Source organism: Rhinopithecus roxellana, chromosome 8 (genome assembly GCF_007565055.1).
Source record: "Rhinopithecus roxellana isolate Shanxi Qingling chromosome 8, ASM756505v1, whole genome shotgun sequence".
Lineage (NCBI taxonomy): Eukaryota > Metazoa > Chordata > Mammalia > Primates > Cercopithecidae > Rhinopithecus > Rhinopithecus roxellana.
This window is the reverse complement of record NC_044556.1, coordinates 11,255,939-11,280,235: the sequence shown is the minus strand read 5'-3', so window position 1 is coordinate 11,280,235 and position 24,297 is coordinate 11,255,939. Positions and strand designations below refer to the sequence as shown.

General features: G+C 60.9%; 1 protein-coding gene across 5 annotated transcripts; it reads left to right on the top strand.

Moving 5' to 3' along the window:
- Positions 1-60: 60 nt before the first annotated feature.
- Positions 61-24,297, top strand: MED16 (mediator complex subunit 16). 5 transcript variants are annotated; one of them, XM_030936249.1, is made up of 16 exons: positions 99-216; positions 1,796-1,985; positions 3,022-3,129; positions 3,434-3,603; positions 7,737-8,168; positions 8,906-9,011; positions 11,970-12,125; positions 13,159-13,370; positions 13,990-14,196; positions 15,882-16,092; positions 18,064-18,197; positions 19,942-20,134; positions 20,970-21,186; positions 23,304-23,387; positions 23,704-23,787; positions 23,903-24,297. In XM_030936249.1, the coding sequence occupies exons 2-16, from the start codon at positions 1,817-1,819 to the stop codon at positions 24,051-24,053; spliced, it is 2,634 nt and encodes an 877-aa protein (XP_030792109.1). In that variant the 5' UTR covers positions 99-216; positions 1,796-1,816; the 3' UTR covers positions 24,054-24,297. The 5 variants fall into 5 exon arrangements, with proteins under 5 accessions (XP_030792107.1, XP_030792109.1, XP_010373226.1 ...); XM_030936247.1 differs by having other exon boundaries at positions 61-216; positions 1,799-1,985; positions 23,704-24,297; XM_010374924.2 differs by having other exon boundaries at positions 23,704-24,297.

The following is a 24,297-nucleotide window of genomic DNA, read 5'->3' as shown; positions in this document are numbered from 1 at the left end:
ACAGTGGCTGCTGGGAATTACTGGGAATGCTCGTATGCAAATATCCCCGGAAGCGGGGCGGAGCCTGAGCCGCACCGCCTTCCCAGAAGTCTTTGGGAGGCGGCGGCGCGACTCAGGCGACTGGTTGGTGCCAGGGAAGATGGCCGCGCCGGAGCCGAGGCACTAGGGAAATTCGCATAGCGGACGCCCGCTGGGCTTCGTGCACGGGCCGGCCAGGTGAGTGCAGGGCTCCGGGGGCCCGGCGAGGGCGGACGGACCCCTTACCGCATCAGTGGACCCCAGGGAACGCGGCGCGGGCGAGGCGGGGCCTGCGGGGTCAGGGGGCGTGGCCGGGAGCAAAGGCTGCTGGGTAGGCGGCCCGGGGCGCGGAGCTGGGGCTCCGGGTTTGCGGCGGAAACTCGCAGGAGGCCTGAGGCCCGGCCCGCGGGGCGGGGGGCGGGGCGGGGCCTGAGGAGAGTTTGGGGCGGGGTTGAAGGCACTTGGTTGGACTTGGGTGGGGTCCTGGAGTGGGTTTGGGATTCCCGGGGTGTAGCCTGGGGACTGGGGGTCTGTAGAGGCAGGGCCTGGAGACTGGGGGTTATCGGTACGGGGCCTGGAGAGGGAATAGGGTGCCTAGGGTGGAGACTGGGGACTGCGGAGTTATAGGGGTCTGGAAAGGCTGTAGGGTCTCTGGAGATCGGGGGTTATAGGGGCGGTGCCTGGAGAGGCTGAGGTGTCCCTGGGATGAAGCCTGGTATTTGGGGTTATAGGGGCAGGACCTGGAGGTCCCTAGGATGGAACCCGGAGATTTGGGGTTATGGGGGCGGGGCCTGGAAAGGCTATTTGTCGCTGGGATGAAGCCTGGTGTTTGGGGGCCATAGGGGAAGGGCCTGGAGAGTACATGGGGTCCCCGGAGTGGAGTCTGGGGACTGGGGAGTTTTAGGGGTGAGACCTGGAGAGCTAAGGGCATTGGAGGCTGGACCTGGAGAGTGCATGGGACCCTTACGGTGAAGCCTGAGAATTTCGGGTGAGGCCGTAGGCTCAAGGGGTGAATTGAAGTGTGGGAAGCAAAGGGTGTCAGGGGCGGGACTGAAAGACGTTTAGGGGCTTGCGGCGGATCCTTGGGGGTCTGGGGCAGACCCTGAAGAAGTAGGGAACTGGAGTTAGGGCTTGAGGAAAATGGAGTTGGTGGTCATTCCAGTCTCGCTGGGCTTTTGCCTCTGAAGCAAAACAGCCCGTCCAGATGTCAGGCGCTTAGAAAGCCCCGAGGACATGCTCCCTCTGTTCCCTGTCACACTCAGCGCCCGCCTCGGCCACAGCTGTTCCCTGTGACACTCAGCAAGCCCCTTAGCCCCAGCACACCTGCCCGGCCTTGACCACAGGGAACCGCCCTTCTGCTTGCCTGTCTGTGGGTTCTTCCTTCGGGAGAGACCCAGGGTCCGCCTGCTGCCCCCATCATCACTCACCTGGGCCAGTGCAGACTCTTCGCCGCATCTGCCAGCTGTGCCCTTGGCCCCCGTGGTCCGTTCCCCAGACAGCCAGAGGGGTCCTGGTGAAACCCAAATAGGTCCCAGCCCTCCCAGGCTCCCACCTTGCTGAGGGTAGGAGCCCACCAGCCCAGGACTGGCCCTGACCTCTCCATGTTCCCCCTCGGCCCCAGCCCCATAGGCAGCCGGGAACGCCCAGGCTCTGTCTGGCCTCTGGGCCTTTGCATCGGTCATTCGCTCCACCGCAGGCCTCCATCGTTTACCCACTTCTGGCCTGGCATGCCCTGGGTGCTCAGCCAACATAGCTGACCCGCCACACCCCCCTCCAGCAGGAGCTGGTGACTGCCCTCATGTGTGACTTGCGGCGGCCAGCGGCAGGTGGGATGATGGACTTGGCCTACGTCTGTGAGTGGGAGAAATGGTCCAAGAGCACCCACTGCCCGTCGGTACCCCTGGCCTGCGCCTGGTCCTGCCGAAATCTCATCGCCTTCACCATGGACCTGCGCAGCGATGACCAGGGTGTGTCCCCCCCCCACCCGCTTCCCTTCCCGGCTGCACAGTGTCCCGCCCTGTTCCCCAGGTGCCCGGCACACTGCCATGCGGGGACTCGGTCTCTCAGGCCGCCCCTCACTCTCCCCGGCCCTCCTCTGTAACTTGGGAGAGAGCCTCAGCCTCCTGGGGTACAGAGAGTGGATTCAGTGCTCCCCAAACCTGGGGCCGGGAGACATGAGATCGCCCCGTGTGTGGGATCGAATGGGGCTGGGCCGGTGGTTGACGGAGGCTTGTTGGAGACACGTGCCCCAGTTTTCCAGACGGCGTGTGTCACTGTTTGGTTTTTGAAAGGTACGTGGTGGCTGTGCCCATCTTCTCTCCATTGTTTGAGTAATAGGCACTCGTAATGTGTGGTCATTAGAGAAAATTAGAAAACCACAGAAAATTGGAATTAAATCAGGGCGAAAAATGCCCCCTATTACCTGCTGTGGAGAGGCTCCCACTGTTCATGTTTTGGGGTCATTTTCTTCTTTTTTTTTTTTTTTTTTTTGAGACGGAGTCTCACTCTGTTGCCCAGGCTGGAGTGCAGTGGCCGAATCTCAGCTCACTGCAAGCGCTGCCTCCCGGGTTCACGCCATTCTCCTGCCTCAGCCTCCCAAGTAGCTGGGACTACAGGCGCCCGCCAGGTCGCCCGGCTAGTTTTTTGTATTTTTAGTAGAGACAGGGTTTCACCATGTTAGCCAGGATGGTCTTGATCTCCTGACCTCGTGATCCGCCCGTCTCGGCCTCCCAAAGTGCTGGGATTACAGGCTTGAGCCACCGCGCCCGGCCGGGGTCATTTTCGTCTAATCTGGTTTTAAAGATGCGGTCGTGGCGCCTCACAGGCCTGCTCAGTTCCTGCGGGGGAACAACCTGTTCCCTGAGCTGTCGACCCGACTGACAGCAGCTCCGTGACCTCCCCGGGGTGGGACACGCACTGGCTTCCCTGGAGCCTGCCCGGGGTCATCGTCCTCGCCTCCGGGCCATGGCGCCAGGCCGTGCTGACCATGTCCCGTCCCCACAGACCTGACCCGCATGATCCACATCCTGGACACGGAGCACCCCTGGGACCTGCACTCCATCCCCTCAGAGCACCGCGAGGCCATCACCTGCCTGGAGTGGGATCAGTCAGGTGAGGCCCCGGTCCCACGTGGCTGGGGGTAGCGACCTGGATCCTAGAGCAGGGGTCCCGTTTCCCCGGTCAGTCTGGAGTCCAGCGCTGGGTCTGGAGCCCCTGGTCTGCGGCTTTGCAGGTGCTGCTCTTCCCGCAGTGCCCTGAATCATTCTTGTTCAGGGTGTCTCAGGGCGTCTCTGGAGTGCGCCTCGTGCCACCTGCCGCTCTGCCCTACCTGGGCCGAGACCTCTCCACCAGGCTGGCCCCCCCCGGCGCTCTGCCCATTCCTGGAAGGTTCGCAATGATGGCTTCTTGCCCTCAGGCTCCCGGCTCCTGTCAGCAGACGCCGACGGGCAGATCAAGTGCTGGAGCATGGCGGACCACTTGGCTAATAGCTGGGAGAGCTCAGTGGGCAGCCTGGTGGAGGGGGACCCCATTGTGGCCCTGTCCTGGCTGCACAACGGTGTGAAGCTGGCCCTGCACGTGGAGAAGGTGAGTGTCCCGCCCGAGTGAGTGGGTGAGGCGGATGAGATGTTACCCCGCCCAGCCACCCACCGGCCCCTCTCCTCTCCATCAGCAGCATCCCCTCGTTTTTTGAACCTTGCACTTGGCTCCCACCTGCAGTCAGACTGTCATTAGTACCTGTGTTTTCAGTGGGTTCCTCCTTTAACTGAGGATGGCCGTTCTCAGTGAGTCGTCTCTTTCACTGGAGGCTACTGTCCTCAGCTAGCTGCTTGTATCACTGGTGGCCACTGTCTTCCAAATGCAGCCCACCCTCTGATTTAGTAACATCCCAGAGTCCCTCTCTCTGCTCCCTGTGATTCAGCCCCACATTTAAGAGTAGACGACGGCCAGGGTTGGCGGGGGCACCTGGGTTCAGGCTCTGACTCCACACCTCCGTGTGTCAGTGTCCTCACTGACAGCGGGGTCTCGGTGATGTTCCTGGCAAAGGCCCCACAGCCACCCCAGGGCGTGCCTCCGCGTCTGCTTGCGCTGGGGCTCTTGCAGAAACTAGGAGGCCCTCCTGGAGGGATGCAGTGGACCAGATCTTTTCTCTCGTCCCTTCCTGAGTCTCTCCCCAGGGACCGCCGTTGTCACTGCATGGCTGCAGTGCACACAACACCAGCTTCATGCCACGGGGCCGTCCAGGGCGTACTCCCCACCCTGCTGTCCTGTTTGTCTGTGTTTCTTGGTTTTGGTAACGGTTTTATTGGGATAGAGTTCACAGACCACAGAACTAACCCACTGAGAGTGCACAGCCCACACGGTCCAGAGGCTTCTCATAACTCACCATGCTGTGCAGCCACCACCACAGCTAACCTCAGACCTTTATCGTTTGTTTGTTTGTTTATTTGTTTGAGACTGAGTTTCGCTCTATCCCCCAGGCTGGAGTGCAGTGGTGCCATCTTGGCTCACTGCAATCTCCGCCTCCTGAGTTCAAGCGATTCTCCTGCCTCAGCCTCCTGAGTAGCTGGGATTACAGGCACCTACCACGCCTGGCTAATTTTTTTTTTTTTTTTTTTTTTTTTTGAGACGGAGTCTTGCTCCAGTCGCCCAGGCTGGAGTGCGGTGGCGCGATTTCCACTCACTGCAAGCTCTGCCTCCTGGGTTCACGCCATTCTCCTGCCTCAGCCTCCTGTGTAGCTGGGACTATAGGCGCCCGCCACCTCGCCCGGCTAATTTTTGTATTTTTAGTAGAGACGGGGTTTCACCTTAGTCAGGATGGTCTCGATCTCCTGACCTCGTGATCCCCCCGTCTCGGCCTCCCAAAGTGCTGGGATTACAGGCTTGAGCCACTGCGCCCGGCCAACCTGGCTAATTTTTGTATTTTTTTAGTAGAGATGGGGTTTCACCATGTTGGCCAGGCTGGTCTCGAACTTCTGACCTCAGGTGATCCGTCTGCCTCAGCCTCCCAAAGTGCTGAGATTAGAGGTGTGAGCCAGTGTGCCCGGCCAGACCTTTATCTTGTTTGTTTTTTGAGACAGGGTCTTGCTCTGTGACCAGGCTGGGGTGTAGTGGCGCGATCTTGGCTTGCTGCAGCTTCTCCTTCCCAGGCTCCGGCGATTCTCCTGCCTCAGCCTCCCGAGTAGCTGGGATTACAGGCATGCGCCACCACACCTGGCTAATTTTTTGTATTTTTAGTAGAGATGGGGTTTCTCCATGTTGGTCAGGGTGGTCTTGAACTCCTGACCTCAGGTGATCCGCCGGCCTCGGCCTCCCAAAGTGCTGGCATGACAGGCATGAGTCACTGCGCCCAGCTTCAGACCATTCTCATCACCCCAAAAGGAAACCTGGTCCCCATCCTGTGTCACCCCGATCCATCCCGCACCCCAGCCCCCAGGACCCAGCTGTCTGTGGATCTGCCTGTCCTGGACATTTCATATAAACAGGACCACACACTGCGTGGCCTTCTGTGTCTGGCGTCTCTCAATGAGTGTGACGTCCTCAAGGTGCATCCTCGCTGTGGCCTGAGTCAGAGCCTCGCTTTTTAAAATAACCAAAAAAAATATATATATATATATATATTTTTTTTTTTTTTTTTTTTTTTTGAGGCGGAGTCTCGCTCTGTTGCCCGGATTGGAGTGCAGTGGCCGGATCTCAGCTCACTGCAAGCTCCGCCTCCCGGGTTCACGCCATTCTCCTCTCTCAGCCTCCCGAGTAGCTGGGACTACAGGTGCCCGCCACCTCGCCCGGCTAGTTTTTGTATTTTTTAGTAGAGACGGGGTTTCACCGTGTTAGCCAGAATGGTCTCGATCTCCTGACCTCGTGATCCGCCCGTCTTGGCCTCCCAAAGTGCTGGGATTACAGGCTTGAGCCACCGCGCCCGGCCTTTTTTTTTTTTTTTTTTTTTTGAGACAGAGTCTTGCTCTGTCACCCAGGTTGGAGTGCAGTGGCGTGATCTCGGCTCACTGCAACCTCCACCTCCCGGGGTTCAAGCGATTATCCTGCCTCAGCCTCCCGAGTAGCTGCAATTACTGGTGCCCACCACCATGCCCGGCTAATTTTTATATTTTTAGTAGAGATGGGGTTTCACCATCTTAGCCAGGCTGGTCTCGAACTCCTGACCTCGTGATCCACCCCCCTCGGCCTCCCAAAGTGCTAGGATTACTGGTGTGAGCCACTGCACCCGGCCAAATTTTTGTTTTTTAATTATATTAATAACAGGCACATGTGCTCCTTTAAAATACCCTCAAACAGGCTGGCCTGCGACCCACACAGACGTGTGCAGTGTGGCACCAGATGCTTCCCTCATTGCCATGGCAACCACTCACCGCCAGGCCTGGCTTGTTGCCTGGACTTCTGGACCTGCTTCTTGCTATAAAAAGTGTTTTTTTTTAACTTGTAACTAGAGTGGATCTGTATGATAAGTATGATACACACTTTTCTCTCCCTCGCGTCTTTTCACAATAGAGACATTTTTCTTGTTTTGTTTTGTTTTTTGTTTTTGAGACAGTTTCGCTCTTGTTACCCAGGCCAGAGTGCAATGGTGCGATCTCAGCTCACTGCAATCTCCATCTCCTGGATTCAAACGATTCTCCTGTCTCAGCCTCCTGATTAGCTGGGATTATAGGCACCCACCAGCATGCCCAGCTAATTTTTTTGTATTTTTTAGTAGCGACGGGGTTTCACTATGTTGGCCAGGCTGGTCTTGAACTCCTGACCTCAGGGGATCCACCCACCTCAGCCTCCCAAAGTGCTGGGATTACAGGCATGAGCCACCGCCCCGGCCGAGAACCCATCTCTTAAAAGACTCTTTTTTTTGAGACGGAGTCTCGCTCTGTCGCCCAGGCTGGAGTGCACTGGCCGGATCTCAGCTCACTGCAAGCTCCGCCTCCCGGGTTCACGCCATTCTCCTGCCTCAGCCTCCCGAGTAGCTGGGACTACAGGCGCCCGCCACCTCGCCCGGCTAGTTTTTTGTATTTTTTAGTAGAGACGGGGTTTCACCGTGTTAGCCAGGATGGTCTCGATCTCCTGACCTTGTGATCCGCCCGTCTCGGCCTCCCAAAGTGCTGGGATTACAGGCTTGAGCCACCGCGCCCGGCCAAAAGACTCTTGTTGAAAGAAGGGTGGATGTTTTTGTTTGTAAATAATGACTTGACAAATTTGATGTGAAACCAAATAGTGCCCACAGCAGCCGCTGGTGCTTACACAGCACTTCCTGAGTGCTGCAACTCAGGTCTGCACGGTGCGTCCCAGGGCCACACAGACCCCACCTGGGTTTGTGAGTGGGGCACATTGGCACCAGCTGCCCAGCTGCTTGTGTGCTGCACGGCAGAGCCAGAGCCAAGTCATTGCAACAGGGACCACCTGGCTCCCAGAACCGAGCATGCCGGTTTCGGTCCCTTTACAGAAAGAAGAGGTGACTCCTGTTGTACACACGTTCACCCATTTAATCCTCTCCACTGTCCTCCAAAGCAAAGGTGCCATTCCTTCCACCTTTCAGATGAGGAGACAGAGGGTCAGAGGGGACCACATCCCACACGGCTCAGGTGGCTGAGTCAGGATCTGAACCCAGGTGCACACTCCCCTGGCTTCTGCGTGGTTTTTCTGTGTGAGTGTTCCTCGGGGTCACAGGGGCAGCCCCCATGAGCCTGAGCAGCCCCACCTCCTTCCCTTCTCCACAGTCAGGCGCCTCCAGCTTCGGGGAGAAGTTCTCCCGAGTGAAGTTCTCACCGTCGCTCACGCTGTTCGGCGGCAAGCCCATGGAGGGCTGGATCGCAGTGACGGTCAGCGGCCTGGTCACCGTGTCCCTGCTGAAGCCCAGCGGGCAGGTGCTGACGTCCACCGAGAGCCTGTGCCGGCTGCGCGGCCGTGTGGCCCTGGCGGACATCGCCTTCACGGGCGGCGGCAACATCGTGGTGGCCACGGCGGACGGCAGCAGCGCATCGCCCGTGCAGTTCTACAAGGTGTGTGTGAGCGTGGTGAGCGAGAAGTGCCGCATCGACACGGAGATCCTGCCCTCCCTGTTCATGCGTTGCACCACCGACCTGAACCGCAAGGACAAGTTCCCCGCCATCACCCACCTCAAGTTCCTGGCCCGGGACATGTCGGAGCAGGTGAGCAGTCGTGGGCCGTCAACGCGGGCTGGCAGGCTTGGAATGGAACGCTGCTTCTCAGGGTCCTGGAGGTGGAGACCCACACGGGCCATGGGCTAAACCAAGGTGTGGGCAGGGCCGGTCCCTCCTGGGGGCTCCAGGGGAGAACTCTCATTTCCTACCTTTCCCAGCATCTGGAGGCGCCCAATCCCTCGGCTCGGGGCCCCTTCCTCCCGCTTCACGGCCACAGCACAGCCTCTTCCTGTCTCTCTGAATTTCCCCCTCCCACATCCTCTCGTGAGGACTCTGTGAAGACACTGGGGGCCCTGGACCGCTCGCAACATGCTCTCCCATCTCAGTGTCCTGAACCGAATCCCACCCACAGGTCCCTTCTGTGTGGGACGCGGCCCAGCCATCGGTCCTAGAGCTGAGGATGGGATGTCCTGGGGACCACTGTTCAGCCGACCACATCAGGTCGCCTGGATTTCCATTGTAATTAGAAATCAGTAACGCCCCAAACTCCTAGAAGCTCCTGACTTGGTTCCCTCTGTCCCTTTGCTCTCCCTGTGGGAGGGCACCATCCGGGGACATTTGCGTTCCTGTGAGTGGATGTTGGGCTCTGGGGACAGGCAGGCCTGGGCTGGAATCCAGGAGGGCCCCGAGGGGCAGGCGTGGCCCCAGGGTCCCATGGCTCAGGCTCTGGTCGCGTGGCCAGCACAGCAGTGCCGGGTCTGCCCTCACCCCCACCTCCCCCATAGGTGCTTTTGTGCGCATCCAGCCAGACCAGCAGCATCGTGGAATGCTGGTCCCTGCGCAAGGAGGGGCTTCCCGTGAACAACATCTTCCAGCAAATCTCCCCCGTGGGTGAGTCTCCTGGCGGCTGCAGGAGGCCCTGGGCCTGCCCTTGGGGGCAGCTGGTTTTAATTTGGAGGCGGGTCTCGCTCTGTCACCCACGGTGGTCCTGAACCCCAACCCGAAGTGATCCTCTTGCCTTGACCTCCAGTAGTGCTAGGATCTGGGGTGTGACCCCCGTGCCTGCCGGCATTCTGAGTGTGTTAGGCGTGTAGACTCTTCCATCCTTCCACTCCCGCCGCAGCGGCTGCCACCATCCTATGTGGAGCCGGGCTCAGAGGCATCGTTGCTCCCCTGAGCTCACCCAGCAGGGACACCGTGAGGGGCTGCAGGCGTGCGGGCGGCCGTGGAGTGTGGGTCTGTGGGTGGGGCCGTCAGGCAGCAGGGCACAGGCCAGATTGGGCAGGGGCGGTGCACGGAATCCTCCAGAAGCTGGTTCAGGGAGAGGAAACCGCAGCTCAGGGGGTCAGCTGAGGCTGCTGAGAACATGCCCCCCACCCCACCCCTGCCCCCACCCACCTCCCCAGCAGCCTCTTCTGGGGCCCCCATTCCCATCTCTATCTGCCCGATGGGCCCCCTGCACCCACGGAGTCAAGCCCGTCACCCCCACCTCCGGCACAAAATCTGGGGCTGGAGCGAAGCAGGGACGCCTGCCTGCCATGACTGGTGGCCAGAACAGCCACTTGGTTTTCAGAGCCTCGGAGGCTGCGGGCCCGGTTTTCATGCTGGCTTCCACCCTGGAGAAGGGAGGTGTTTTCCTGGCAGACGAGCCTAGGCATTTGCCGATTAGCGCTAATGGACCCTGGAGTGGCCGGACGTGTGGGCAGGTGCTCCTCAGAAGCCACTAATGAGCCCGTGTCAAGAGGCCCCGATGGCTCCCGGGGCCTGTAGGTGGTTACGTCAACTGCCCATTGTGGCCGCAGGGGCAGTAAAGGTGAAGAGGGCGGCTGCCCGTTCCTTCCCCCCGGCCTCGTAGTGAGTCACCAGGCAGTTGAAGAGGGCCACTGCCGTTCCTTCCCCCAGGGCTTGTCGGGCCTCGTTCCTTCCCCCGGGCCTTGTGGTGAGTCACCATGCAGTTTGAGCTGCGCTGCTTCCTATGGCGGCACCTGGCGCCACCGCGCGTGGCAAGCAGGGCTGCAAGGACCCTCAGCTTCACTGCCCGGTACCCCCGCTGGGCACATCTGTGTCCACCGTCTGCCCACAGCCAGACCACCGGGCAGTCCCGGGCTCCAACGCTCCTCCTCATCTCCTGCAGCCATCCTCACCTGCTGGCCCAGCTCCTACTCATCCCGAAGAGCCACGTCTCACACGCATGCCACAGCCTTTCTTGGGTCTCACGTCCCCGGCAGCTGGGGGCCACTGGGACACAGTCCCTGACACACCCATCTCTCCCCCCACCGCCCCACGTGCCCACCATGCCAGGCTTCGGTCCCCACGGTGCCCAGCTCTTCACCCACTGCCCCACGTCCCCACTGAGCAGCTTAACCTCTCACTGCTTCAAGTCCCCTGTCATTTAGAAATGCTGACCGCAGTCGTCAGTTGGATGGAGGAGGGGACGTAAATCGGGCTGTGAGGGCGCCCTGGGCACCAGCTGGCCGTGTGCTCATCATGGCAGCTGCTTCACTCAGTGCTGGGGCGCTGAGTTTCCTGTCTTTCCTGTGAGAGGCTCAATTCCATGAGGCCCAGCCACCCCGACCACTGTGCGCCCTCCGGACATCTCAGCCACTCTCTGGGCCTCAGTTTCCCCCGGGGAATGCTGCTCACGGGACCCCTGTACAGGTTTGCAGGAGCTCAAGGCTCTGTGACCGTGATACCCCGTCCAGAGCAGAGACCTCATGACGCGGGTGGCACAGAGCAGCTGTGTGGTCGTCAGCTTCAGCCAAGTAGCAAGCCAGCCCCAAACGGAGCAGCTCAGACCAGCAGCCCTGCACTGGTTCTGTGGCTGGGCTGCCTCAGCTGCTGTGTCCTGGTTCCTGTGTGTTTGCAGTCAGCAGCCGAGGTGGCGTGGCCTGTCCACTGGCCCCACATGCTCCAGCAGGCTGACTGGCTGCCCTCAGTGTCCCACAAGCAGCAAGAGCAGGACCCCCCGCACATGCTCTCTGGGCTTCCGTTTTTTTTTGTTGTTGTTTTGTTTTTGACTTAGGCTCTCCCTGTGTTGCCCAGGCTGGAATGCAGTGGCTTGATCTCAGCTCACTGCAGCCTCATCCTCCTGGGCTCAAGCAATCCTCCTACTTCAGCCTCCTGAGTTGCTGGGACTACAGGCACGCGCAGGCGTGCACCACCACACCCAGCTAATGTTTGTTGTACTTTTTGTAGAGATGGAGTCTTGCTGTGTTGCCCACGCTGGTCTTGAACTCCTGGGCTCAAGCCATCCTCTGGCCTTGGCTTCCCAAAGTGCTGGGACGGCAGCCGTGAGCCCAGGTGCCCGGCCGTGTCACATTTGCTACCACTCGGCCCGCGATTCCCAGAAGCCTCTGCCCTGCTGGGAGGAGCTGCGTCTTCACGCAGAGGCTGCCAGGCAGCAGATCTGTGGGTGCGACCGTCCCGCGTGGCTTTATTGTGTGGGGAGCCTGGAATTGTAGTTGAGGAGGGATGGAAGTCCCAGCTCAGCTGACTGAGGTCGAGTGAGTGTTAGGGTTTGCATGGCCACGGGTCTGGGGTGGCGCCGTCTCCCCACTGTCCGCTCCATCAAGGGGGCGAGACGGTGCCACCCCACAGATTTCCACGAAATCCTGGGGCCACATCCCGTTGGCCCACCGTGAGTCACGTGCCCGTCCCGGAACCAATCTGGCCGAGGCACAGAGTGCTGGGATTGGCCAGGCCTCGTCTTCCGGGCGTGGGAGCGGGGCTACGTGAGACCAGGGAGGGGCACTGGGTGGTTGCATGCCCGGCCCTGGTGGGCTCCTGCAGCTGCTTCTCAGCCTGTCTTCACTCCATTACCTTCCTGTTTTCCTGCCCCTGATTTTTCAGTTGGCGACAAACAGCCTACGATTCTCAAATGGCGGATCCTGTCGGCCACCAATGATCTGGACCGTGTGTCGGCCGTGGCGCTGCCCAAGCTGCCCATCTCGCTCACCAACACCGACCTCAAGGTGGCCAGCGACACACAGTTCTACCCTGGCCTTGGTACGGTGGAGTCAGCGGCAGCCACTCGGCCTCAGCTCACACCGGGGGAGGTGGGCCCTGAGCGCAGGCCACGGGGCCGTGGGAGCTCGGCCTCCTGGGCTCTGATGGGTTCCCGATTAGGAGGCAGACATCATCTTTCGGGATCTGTGAGGCTGGCAGACAGATCCAGTGCTCTTTAATTTGTAAAGAGTCATTGCAAGTCAACAAGGGAGCATGGGGAACTTGGGGGTGGAACTCCTTTCCTCTTGGCGCTGCAGCACGTTTCCTCTCGGCGCTGCAGCCCCTGTAATGTGGGTCCTGAGCTCAAACCGTGATGTCCGTGCCCCTGAGTGAGTCTGTGCACTCTTCAGTGCTGACCCTGTTTGCTCAGCTGTAAAGTGGGGGCAAGTCCGCCCTAGCTCAGGCCCCTCCCTTCCCCCAGCTCCCATTCTCCCCTGGTTCCCTGGAAAGAGCGTTTATCAGAACCCGCTCAGGGTGCAGGACTGTTCCTCGGAGCCTGCAGAGAGGGTCAGGGGATGCGGTTCTGTGCTCCAAAGCCCTTGGTTTATGCTCCATTTTCCAGCCTCTCTACTGCAGCGACTCCTTTCATACCCTCTTTTCCATGAGCTTTGGGCTCTGGACCCCACCTCCCCCTGGCCTTCGTGCAGAGGCAGACCCCAGTGTGACTGAGAGCCCCGGCCCACCACCACCCTAAGATGCCTCTCTTCGGGATGCCAGGAGCCCCACCCCTTGGTCCCCAACTTGTAGCACCCTCCTCCCCTGTGCTCCTTGAGTGGTACGTCAGCCAGGACATGGCCCCAGCTGTGAGGGGCTGGGAGCAGTGTGGCCAAGGCTGCTGGCTCCTGCTCCCCTGGTGCTCAGGGGCTTTGTAACTGAAGAAAGAGCAGCTGGGGGCACGGGTACTGGATGCCGGGGAGGGCTCATCCCCTGGGTGGGCAGCCTTGGCTCTCCACACCCTGCAGAGCAGGTGGCCCTCCCCAGGTGAGCGTGTCCCGGGCCCTGCCCATGCCTAAGCAGTGCCTGTGCCCCGCAGGGCTGGCCTTGGCCTTCCACGACGGCAGCGTCCACGTCGTGCATCGGCTCTCACTGCAGACCATGGCCGTCTTCTACAGCTCCGCAGCCCCAAGGCCCGTGGACGAGCCAGCCATCAAGCGCCCCCGCACCGCGGGCCCCGCCGTCCACTTTAAGGCCATGCAGCTCTCCTGGACCTCACTGGCCCTGGTGGGCATTGACAACCAGGGGAAGGTGAGCTGCTTGTGTGCGTGGAGCTGGGGCTGGTGGGGTGCCAGAGGGAGGCGCCCCGCTGGGGAAGGGACCGCAGGTGCAAGCCTCTCGCCAGCCCCTGCCTGCGCTGCCTTGTCTGTGTCATGGGTTCATCGCGTTGAGCGAGGTCACTGGGGTGGCTCACAGCGCATATTAGGAGCTTCGTAGCTAGGAGCTGCTGAGAGGATCGCCTTTCACGAGGTGGACTCCTCAGTTACAGGAGGCGAGTGTGAGCCTGGCTCCGCATCCAGCGCAGTCGGGGCTTGGGGATTTTCCTTCCCTGTTCCCAGAGGTGTTGTCCATGACCCTGACAGAAAGGTACAGGCAGTACAGACACGTGCACACACACGGGCTGGCACGCCCACATGCCCACAGGCATGACTGGCCCGTGGGTTGGTCTGGAGCCTCCGGAGTAGGCTCAATAAAGAGCCATGCTTCCCTCATTGCTTCCAGGGTGGGCCCAGAGCGACCTGGAGAGGAGCTGGAGGTCCCTTCCCCGCCCCCCACAACACGCACCTCAACCCCGGGGCCCCATGCCCCTCCCGGCTGAGGTTGCAACCCCACGTCTCACCCGGCTCTCCCCGGGCTCTGTCTCTGGCAGCTGAGCGTGCTCCGCCTCTCGCCCTCCATGGGCCACCCGCTGGAAGTGGGACTGGCACTGCGGCACCTGCTTTTCCTGCTGGAGTACTGCATGGTGACCGGCTATGACTGGTGGGACATCCTGCTGCACGTGCAGCCCAGCATGGTGCAGAGCCTGGTGGAGAAGCTGCACGAGGAGTACACGCGCCAGACCGCTGCCCTGCAGCAGGTGGGGTCATGTGGCAGGTGGGGCCCCGTGGCAAGTGGGGCGGCCCTGCAGCAGGCAGGGGCCCTGTGGTCAGTGAGGGGCCAGCAGCGGGGGTGGGGGTCCCTGCAGCAGTTGTGGAGGTCTCCACAGCAGACGTGGGGGTCCCCGCAGCAGATGGGGTTGTGGCAGCTGTGGTGGGTCCCTGTGGCAGATCAGGGGCTCTGTGGCAGGTGGAGGGCAGGAGGGGCAGGTAGCCTATGAGGTGAGGCTATGCGTGGAGTGTGCACCCAGAGGCCCGTCCGGCAGGTGAGGCTGTGCGTGGGGTGTGCACCCAGAGGCCCGTCCGCAGGTGAGGCTGTGCGTGGGGCGTGCACCCAGAGGCCCGTCCGGCAGGTGAGGCTGTGCGTGGGGTGTGCACCCAGAGGCCCGTCCGGCAGGAGAGGCTGTGCGTGGGGTGTGCACCCAGAGGCCCGTCCGGTAAAGCTGTACCTCAGAGGAGCACTTTGTTCCCCTCCTTACCTGGGACGTTTCCTCTGTAACACGTTAAGCCCCACAGGTAAGGCCTGATATCCCCGGGATGGCTGATACCCCCGGGATGGCTCCCTTCTCCAGTGTTCCCAGTCTGGGGGTGTCTTTCTAAGTCGTCCTCTCAGAATATGACGGGTTCCAGGGTGCACACCAGGCAGGCCCGTGGTGTGGGGCCTCAACTAGCACAGTCAGTAGATGAACACATGGAGGCCCACCCGTTGGAAGGAGAGGAGAGGGCGGACACGGAGGTCTGGCCGTTGGAAGGAGAGGAGAGGGCGGACATGGAGGCCTGCCCATTGGAAGGAGAGGAGGGGACACGGAGGCCCGTCCGTCAGAAGGGTGTCTTGCAGTGATGTGGTCACGCACCTGCAATCTCAGAGTGTCTGCGAAAGACCTCAGCTCTAGCGAGCTCGTCTGGCACCTGCACATGGGACCAGCCCTCTAAACCGCAGTCGTATTCCTCTGTGCCGCCAAGAACCAATACGAAGATAAAATGGGAAAAAATCCCACTCACAGCACAGCCTGCCGAGAGACACGGGAGACCCAGGCAGGGGCTGCGACGCTAAACCCCGGCACGGCTGGGATCCGTAGCCAGTGACGGCGCTTGTGATGGCGAGGCCCCACTCTCTCCCTCCTTGGGCCCTCACTGCATGCCAAGCGTTTCATTTTTGTTTTTTAGTTATTTCTGTTTTTTGTAGAGATGTGGTCTCCTGTGTTACACGGGCTCTGCAACTCCCAGCCTCCAGGAATCTTCCAACCTCAGCCTCCCAAAATGCTTCAGCTCATTAATTCTTTCTCGCTAGATCAGGGTCTCCCTGCAGGCACCGAGGACATCGGGGGCTGGAACAGCCTCTGAGGTGGGGGCGTCCTGTTGAGCAGCCTCCCCGGCCTCCACTTGTCAGGGGCACCCCCAGTGGTGACAACTAGAAATGTCTGCAGACATCACCAGGACCCCCCCGCCGGGGCAGAGCCGCTCCCAGCTGAGACCCAGCACCTGGTCCTGTGTGGCCGGTCCTCTGCGCCTGTTTTGCTACGAGGTTTCTGAGGTGCAGAGGTGAAGCACCTTGCCCAGCTCACCGAACACCTGGGCTCAGGGTTGGACTGCTCTTCTCCCCCCTGGAGCCTTGGCGGGCGCCTCTGCCCCGGCCCTTTGGGGTGACCCGGCTTCCTGCCTCCAGGTTCTCTCCACCCGGATCCTGGCCATGAAGGCCTCGCTCTGCAAGCTGTCGCCCTGCACGGTGACCCGCGTGTGCGACTACCACACCAAGCTCTTCCTCATCGCCATCAGCTCCACCCTGAAGTCGCTGCTGCGCCCCCACTTCCTCAACACGCCCGACAAGAGCCCCGGCGACCGGCTGACCGAGATCTGCGCCAAGATCACTGACGTCGGTGGGTCCTGTCCCGCGCCCAGGGCCTCGAGGCTCCTGTTTTGTTTTTATTATTTATTGTTTTTACTCTTTTGAGATAGGGTCTTACTCTGTCACCGAGACTGGAGTACAGTGGCACAATCTCAGCTCATTGCAGCCTCAGCCTCAGCCTCTGCCTCCCTGGTTCAAGTGATTCTCCTGCCTCAGCCTCCCAGGTAGCTGGGATTACAGGCCTGCACCACCACGCCTGGCTGATTTTTGTATTTTTAGTAGAGATGGGGTTTCACCATGTTGGCCAGGCTGGTCTCAAACTCCTGACCTCAAATGACCCGCCTGCCTCAGCCTCCTAAAGTCCTGGGATACAGCCTAAAGGCTGGGATTACACCACGCCCAGCCTTTTAGAGACAGGGTCTCCCTGTGTCATCCAGGTTGCAGCACGGTGGCATAGTTACAGCTCAGTGCAGCGTCTGCCTTCCAGGCTCAAGCAATTTTCTCGCCTCAGCCTCTGGAGTAGCTGGGATTATAAGCGTGCGCCACACATGCAGTTTTTAATTTTTCGTAGAGACAAGGTCTCACTGTGATGCCCAGACTGGTCTTGACCTCCTGAGCTCAAGCGATCCTTCCACCTCTCTACCCCTGGGGGCTGAGATGCTACTCCCAGGCCGAGACGTGGCACCTGGGTCCTGTGTGGCAGGTCTGCTTCTTCTTCCATTTTGCTATAAGGGGACTGAGGCAGAGAGGCTAAGCAGCTCACCCAGCACGTGGTGTCCCACTCGCCTCGGCCTCCCAAAGCGCTGGGATTGTAGGCGTGAGCCGCTGTGCTTAGCAGGCTGTTTCTTTTAAAAATTAGTGTTGGCCGGGCGCGGTGGCTCAAGCCTGTAATCCCAGCACTTTGGGAGGCCGAGACGGGCGGATCACAAGGTCAGGAGATCGAGACCATCCTGGCAAACACGGTGAAACCCCGTCTCTACTAAAAGATACAACAAACTGGCCGGGCGAGGTGGCGGGCGCCTGAAGTCCCAGCTACTCCGGAGACTGAGGCAGGAGAATGGCGTAAACCCAGGAGGCGGAGCTTGCAGTGAGCTGAGATCCGGCCACTGCACTCCAGCCTGGGAGACAGAGCCAGACTCCGTCTCAAAAAAATAAAATAAAATAAAATAAATAAATAAATAAAAATTAGTGGTGCTGGGTGCAGTTGCTCACGCTTGTAATCCCAGCACTTTGGGAGGCCGAGGTGGGCAGATCATGAGGTCAGGAGATCGAGACCATCCTGGCTAACATGGTGAAACCCCATCTCTAATAAAAATACAAAAATCAGCTGGGCACGTTGGCAGGTGCCTGTAGTCCCAGCTACTCGGGAGGCTGAGGCAGGAGAATTGCTTGAACCCGGGAGGCGGAGCTTGCAGTGAGCTGAGATCGCGCCATTGTACTCCAGCCTGGGGGACAGTGTGAGACTCAGTCTCAAAAAATTAAAAAATTAGGGTTATTGTTTATGTCTGGAGTACCCAGCTCACTGTGGGCCTGTGACGCTCCTGGTAGCTGGGAGCTGTGTGCACAGTAGTTATTTCTGTGGGACTACCGTAGTCACCATCCAACAGGCATCTGTTGGGTGTGTAACCGGCGCCAGGTGCTGGGCCAGCGTGGCTGCAGCTGCAATGTGGACACACCCCTGTCTTCACAGAGTTCACCTCGGAGCAGGGGGCAGATGTGCACCAGCGGGCCAGGCCTGAGCAGTGGTGGCCCTGGCATGGGGACGTGCCCACGCCAAGGCCTGCAGGCCGAGAGAAGTGGCCCCCAGATGGGCAGGCAGTGGGCCTGTTCCTCCCGGTTCCTCCCTGGCAATGCCATCGCCCCCTTCTCATTCCCGTTGTGGGTCCCCTTGTGTCCTGGCACTGGGTGGGCACTCGGTGCAGGTCGAAGGACTGAGGGGTGCAGTTAGGTCACTCTCTGTGTACAAGAAGCCTGAGCTGACCCGACCCATGTCTCCTTGCAGACATTGACAAGGTCATGATCAACCTCAAGACGGAGGAATTTGTCCTGGACATGAACACACTGCAGGCACTGCAGCAGCTCCTGCAGTGGGTGGGCGACTTCGTGCTATACCTGCTGGCCAGCCTACCCAACCAGGTGCGCTGCGCTCGCCCCTGAGGCCGCGCTCGCAGGAGGCCCGCTCCTCACCTGGGTCCTGCCTCCTGGCCCCGCCCCTCATCAGGGCCCTGCCTCCCTGGCCCGCCCCTCATCAGGGCCCTGCCTCCCTGGCCCGCCCCTCATCTGGGCCCTGACTCCCTGGCCCCGCCCTTTATCTGGGCACTGCCTCCCTGGCCCCGCCCCTCATCAGTGCCCTGCCTCCCTGGCCCCGCCCTTTATCTGGGCACTGCCTCCCTGGCCCCACCCCTCATCAGTGCCCTGCCTCCCTGGCCCCGCCCCTCATCAGTGCCCTGCCTCCCTGGCTCCGCCCTTTATCTGGGCACTGCCTCCCTGGCCCCACCCCTCATCAGTGCCCTGCCTCCCTGGCCCTGCCCTTTATCTGGGCACTGCCTCCCTGGCCCCGCCCCTCATCAGTGCCCTGCCTCCCTGGCCCCTCCCCTCATCTGGGCCCTGACTCCCTGGCCCCGCCCTTCATCAGGGCCCTGCCTCCCTGGCCCCTCCCCTCATCTGGGCCCTGACTCCCTGGCCCCGCCCTTCATCAGGGCACTGCCTCCCTGGCCCCACCCCTCATCAGTGCCCTGACTCCCTGGCCCGCCCTTTATCTGGGCCCTGCCTCCCTGGCCCCACCCCTCATCAGTGCCCTGCCTCCCTGGCCCCGCCCTTTATCTGGGCACTGCCTCCCTGGCCCCATCCCTCATCAGTGCCCTGCCTCCCTGGCCCTGCCCTTTATCTGGGCACTGCCTCCCTGGCCCCGCCCCTCATCAGGGCCCTGCCTCCCTGGCCCCTCCCCTCATCTGGGCCCTGACTCCCTGGCCCCGCCCTTCATCAGGGCCCTGCCTCCCTGGCCCTGCCCGTCCCCGGGCCCCGCCGCCCCGGCCCTGCCCCTCAAGACCACTTAAGCCCCACCCCTACTTGGAGCACCACCTCCTGACACTGTCTATTCTCAAAGCTCCACTTCCTATCCCAACCATCCTGAAGCGCTGCCCCACCTCGGAGCCCTCACCTCCGCGAAGCTTCTACAAAAAACCCTTCCTTGGCCACACTTTTTCTGCCCATTCTTGAAGCCCCACCTCCCAGACCCTGCCCCTTCTCAGTCCCACCCTTTACCCTCCCAAGCTCCCTGTGCAGGGGGCGGTTAGGGGGGCGTTGGCGGCTTTGAAATCATCAAGTCTCCATCCACACCCCACCTTCCAGTATGCGGCCTGTGTGTCCCAACCAGGGCTCCAGCCTCCCCCCGCCCACACACTCTGTCCTGCCCCAACTGTGAGCTCTCCCCAAGCTTCATTCTGCCCTGGGGCCCTGGTCTCTCCACCCGCGCCCATCAGGGACGGTTTGAAGTCCCTCTCTTCTCTTTGTGGGACTTGAGGCTGCCAGGTCCTCTCGGCTCCCAGTACAGCCACCGGGGCACTCAGCTGTGGGAGGGGGCGGCTGCTCCTCCACGTGCAGGTGGGGACGTTGGCCTCAGCCAGAGCCGCTTCTTAGTCCTGTGGAGGCTCAGCGATGGGACAGCTCTCCAGATGGGGCTGTCCTGGACCCTGCAGGGCACTGAGCAGTGTCCCCAGCATCCACCCACTCTGTGCCAGGAGCACCCCAGTCCTGACCACCACAAACGTCCCAGACCCTGTCCATTGCCCCCAGGTTGGGGTTCCACCGAACCTGACAGACTTCATCCCATCACCATCTGCCCCCGCCGCCCAGCCACTCTGATGCCTCTTTCCGGCAGGGCTCCCTGCTGAGGCCGGGCCACAGCTTCCTGCGGGATGGCACCTCGCTGGGCATGCTTCGGGAACTGATGGTGGTCATCCGCATCTGGGGCCTGCTGAAGCCCAGCTGCCTGCCCGTGTACACGGCCACCTCGGACACCCAGGACAGCATGTCCCTGCTCTTCCGCTTGCTCACCAAGCTCTGGATCTGCTGTGAGGCCCCCTGCCCTCTGCTCCTCTCCCTACCAACACACACCGTGTCTGAGCCCCTCACCAGAACATAAGCCCCTGCAGGTGGCAATGGCTCTGCCTTGATCTCTGCCATTTCCCCGGTTCCCAGCATGCTCGGTGTGGGTGCTTTTGGGATGGCAGCTACTCCCAGGCACCTGTTTGCTGTCTCTCCTTGTCAGGTTGTGTGTATGTGAGGATGGGTTGGGTCGTTTTTACATCCCAGTGTCTGGAGAAGGCACAGTGCTTCCCACATACTGTGGTTTTTTGTTGTTGTTTTTTTTGTTTGTTTGTTTGTTTTTTGTTTTGTTTTGTTTTTGAGATGGAATCTTGCTCTGTTACCCAGGCTGGAGTACAGTGGCTCGATCTCAGCTCAATGCAGGCTCCACCTCCCGGGTTCACGCCATTCTCCTGCCTCAGCCTCCCGAGTAGCTGGGACTATAGGCGCCGCCACCACGCCCGGCTAGTTTTTTGTATTTTTAGTAGAGACGGGGTTTCGCAGTGTTTGCCAGGATGGTCTCCATCTCCTGACCTTGTGATCCACCCGCCTCGGCCTCCCAAAGTGCTGGGATTATAGGCGTGAGTCACCGCCCCCGGCCAGCTTCCCACATACTTTTCAAGTGAATGAGGGAGTCTCATGACTGAGGCCAGAGAGGGTGAGAGAACCCTGGGGTCACCCAGCCAGGCAGGCAGAGCCGGGGCCCCGACCTGGTGCTCCTGAGCTGGAGGGGCTCCCAATGCGTCCTGGGTGGCGGGGCGGTGCCCCAGGCAGGGTTGCTTCAGGCAGAGGTGCCGAGACCTTGGCCACCCCTCTCTGCAGGTCGCGATGAGGGCCCAGCGAGCGAGCCAGACGAGGCGCTGGTGGACGAGTGCTGCCTGCTGCCCAGCCAGCTGCTTATCCCCAGCCTGGACTGGCTGCCCGCCAGCGACGGCCTGGTCAGCCGCCTGCAGCCCAAACAGCCCCTACGTCTGCAGTTCGGCCGGGTGCCCACACTGCCTGGCAGTGCTGCCACCCTTCAGCTCGACGGCCTCGCAAGGTGCGTGTGTCCCTGCATTGGTCCCCAAACACACCTCCCTCCATGCCCTGCCCTAGGGCCCCCGGAATCCACACAGCTCCCTCCCTCCATGTCCTGCCCCAGGGCCCCCGGAATCCACACGGCTCCAGGCCTCCGGAATCCACACGGCCATGACTGCTGCTTCCTTCCAAGACCCCCTAACGCCATACCCTAGTGGCGTCCCTGCTCGTTCATGAACCACCACCCACGCGGGCACCATCCATTCACCCTCTCGCTGCCCCCACCGCCCCCGCCCCGACGGTCTTGCTCTGTCGCCCAGGCTGGAGTGCAGTGGTGCCATCTTGGCTCAGTGCAACCTCTGCCTCCAGGTTCAAATGATTCTCCTGCCTCAGCCTCCTGAATAGCAGGGATTACAGGCGTCGCCACCACACCTGGGTATTTTTTGTATTTTTGGTAGAGACGTGGTTTCTCCATGTTGGCCATGCTGGTCTTGAACTGCTGACATCAGGTGATCTACCCGCCTCGCCCTCCCAAAGTGCTGGGGTTACAGGCGTGAGCCACCCCGTCGGCCTTGCCTTGGTTTTTTTTTTTTTTTTTTTTTTTTTTTTTTTTTTTTTTTGAGACGGAGTCTCGCTCTGTCGCCCGGGCTGGAGTGCAGTGGCCGGATCTCAGCTCACTGCAAGCTCCGCCTCCCGGGTTTACGCCATTCTCCTGCCTCAGCCTCCCGAGTAGCTGGGACTACAGGCGCCCGCCACCTCACCCGGCTAGTTTTTTGTATTTTTTAGTAGAGACGGGGTTTCACCATGTTAGCCAGGATGGTCTCGATCTTCTGACCTCGTGATCCGCCCGTCTCGGCCTCCCAAAGCGCTGGGATTACAGGCTTGAGCCACCGCGCCCGGCCCTTGCCTTGGTTTTTACTGATTGTGTGCTGGCCTTGCTGTGCAAGGTGCCCTTAGTTTCTGCCCTTAGTCTCTGGTCTCTCTGGATGTCAGGCTTCACCGTAAATCCCCCTATTGATGGAGAGAGACGCCATAGCATGGCCCAGGGCCCCGCTGAGCACAAACACCTCACCTGAAGGATCTCCCGGGGTTACGAGGTCACCTGCAGGGTTCAGGGCTGGCCTTTCTCTGGAACATGCAGGGTTTGGACAACCCAAGCCTGCTGAGATCACCCCGGCCACCCAGCAGCCCTGTGGGGTGGGACCTTGTCACCCACTTCATGGTGAGGAAACCCAGCCTGGAGAGGGTGGGACCTTGTCACCCCACTCGTCTGGGGGTCACGTGGTCAGGAAGTGGTCAAGTCCGGATTTGAACCCAGGCCCATCGGACCCCCAGCCCATGTCCGACATGCGTTTGACAAGGAGCACACGCAAACCCTCTGAGCCGCTGATGGCTCACAGCTGGAATTTTAGAAAACACACATGAGCAAAAGGAAGAAAATGAAGGGAACTTCCAGTAGCCTGGCTCCGGGCCCTGCAGGGAAGGCGCCCCCGGCCTGGCTCCAGGACCTCCAGCATTCTCTTCCTTGTGCTCACTGTGGGAGGGTCCTCCTAGTGAGTCACGCACGAGGGTTTGGGTTTCAGGAAAAGACTTGATGGAAAGAGGACAGTTACGTCAGAGGCTTGTAAACTGGGAAAATTTCAAATATTTAATGAGAGCAGAATTAAGCCGGCCCACCCCTACCCAGACCCAGGCCCCCTACCCGCCACCAAGGGCAGCTTTTGCCACCAGAATCTTGTCGTACAGAGGTCCCGGCGCCCCCAGGCCAGGTGTCTGGGCTGAGGTGCTGTGGAAGCCCCACATACCCTCTTCTGTAAAGTCTCAAATGGGAGCATCTCAAGCACCTTCTCCGCTTTCTGGGCACCTGTGTGGGCCCCGTCCCCTTTACTGGGCCCCGGAGCCTCAGGCTTCCCAGGCACCTGGGAGACTGACCCTCCTCCGTGTGTGGGGGGCCCCACACGCTTTACTGGGCTTGTCTCAGGTGGTTCCGCACCTCTCACCTAACTGTTCACAGACACCTGGGCCCACCTGGCAGATGGTGTGAGGCCAGCCACCCCCTCCGACCACGCCTGTGGACAGATGCCAGAACCTGGCCTCATGGTGCCCAGGCCTTCCTCACGCTCTCCCCTCTCCCGCCAGGGCCCCAGGCCAGCCCAAGATCGACCACCTGCGGAGGCTGCACCTTGGCGCTTGCCCCACGGAGGAGTGCAAAGCCTGCACCAGGTGAGGGGCCCTCAGCCCGCTGACTCCCACAGCTCTGCCACCTGGGATGGCCCAGCTGATTCCAGCCAAGGCTCCAGACGGTCGGGCATGGTAGGGGAGCGTGTCCCAGAGGGAGTGCTGGAGCCGGGATCCCAGGATGTGGAACAGTTAACTTGGCGTGGGGGGGCTAGTTCAGAGAGCAGCCTTCCTGGTGAGTGCAACAGCGTGGGCAGAAGCCCTGTGGCAGGTGGGAGCACGGGGAGCAGGTGTAAGGGACGGCGGGCAGAGGGAGGCCCACACGGAAGTAGGAGCCCACCCAGCGCCTGCCTCCCCGCAGGTGCGGCTGCGTCACCATGCTCAAGTCACCCAACAGGACCACGGCAGTGAAGCAGTGGGAACAGCGCTGGATCAAGAACTGCCTGTGTGGCGGGCTCTGGTGGCGGGTGCCCCTCAGCTACCCCTGAGTCCAGCTGCTGCGAGAGCCACCGCTCTCCCTGGACGCTCCTTGGCACAGTTAACCTCAGCCCACCTGGCAGGGCTGTCGAAGACCACGGGCCGGACACCTGCGTGACCAGCAGAGCTGCTGAGGAAGCCCCTGCCTTTGTCCAGCTGGGCCCGTGGCCCACATACCGCCCTCCCAGGACCCCCAGATCCCTGGACCATCCGCATCCAGAGGACCGTCTGTGACGGCCGGGGGTCCCCGCGGACCTCGGGGTGACCCGGCGCGGGCGCCTGCCTCGGTTTCCTTGCCTCTCCTGCGGAGAGCACTGAACCTGGACAAGCTGCAGCTGGAAAGGGCAGGTCCAATAAACGCCCTCTGCGCCCAGGCCCCCGACCCCACCCACAACCTCGGTGTGGTGCCCAATAAATGCCCAGGCCACCGACCTCACCCACAACCTCGGTGTGGTGCCCGGGAGCCTGTGTCCTCTTG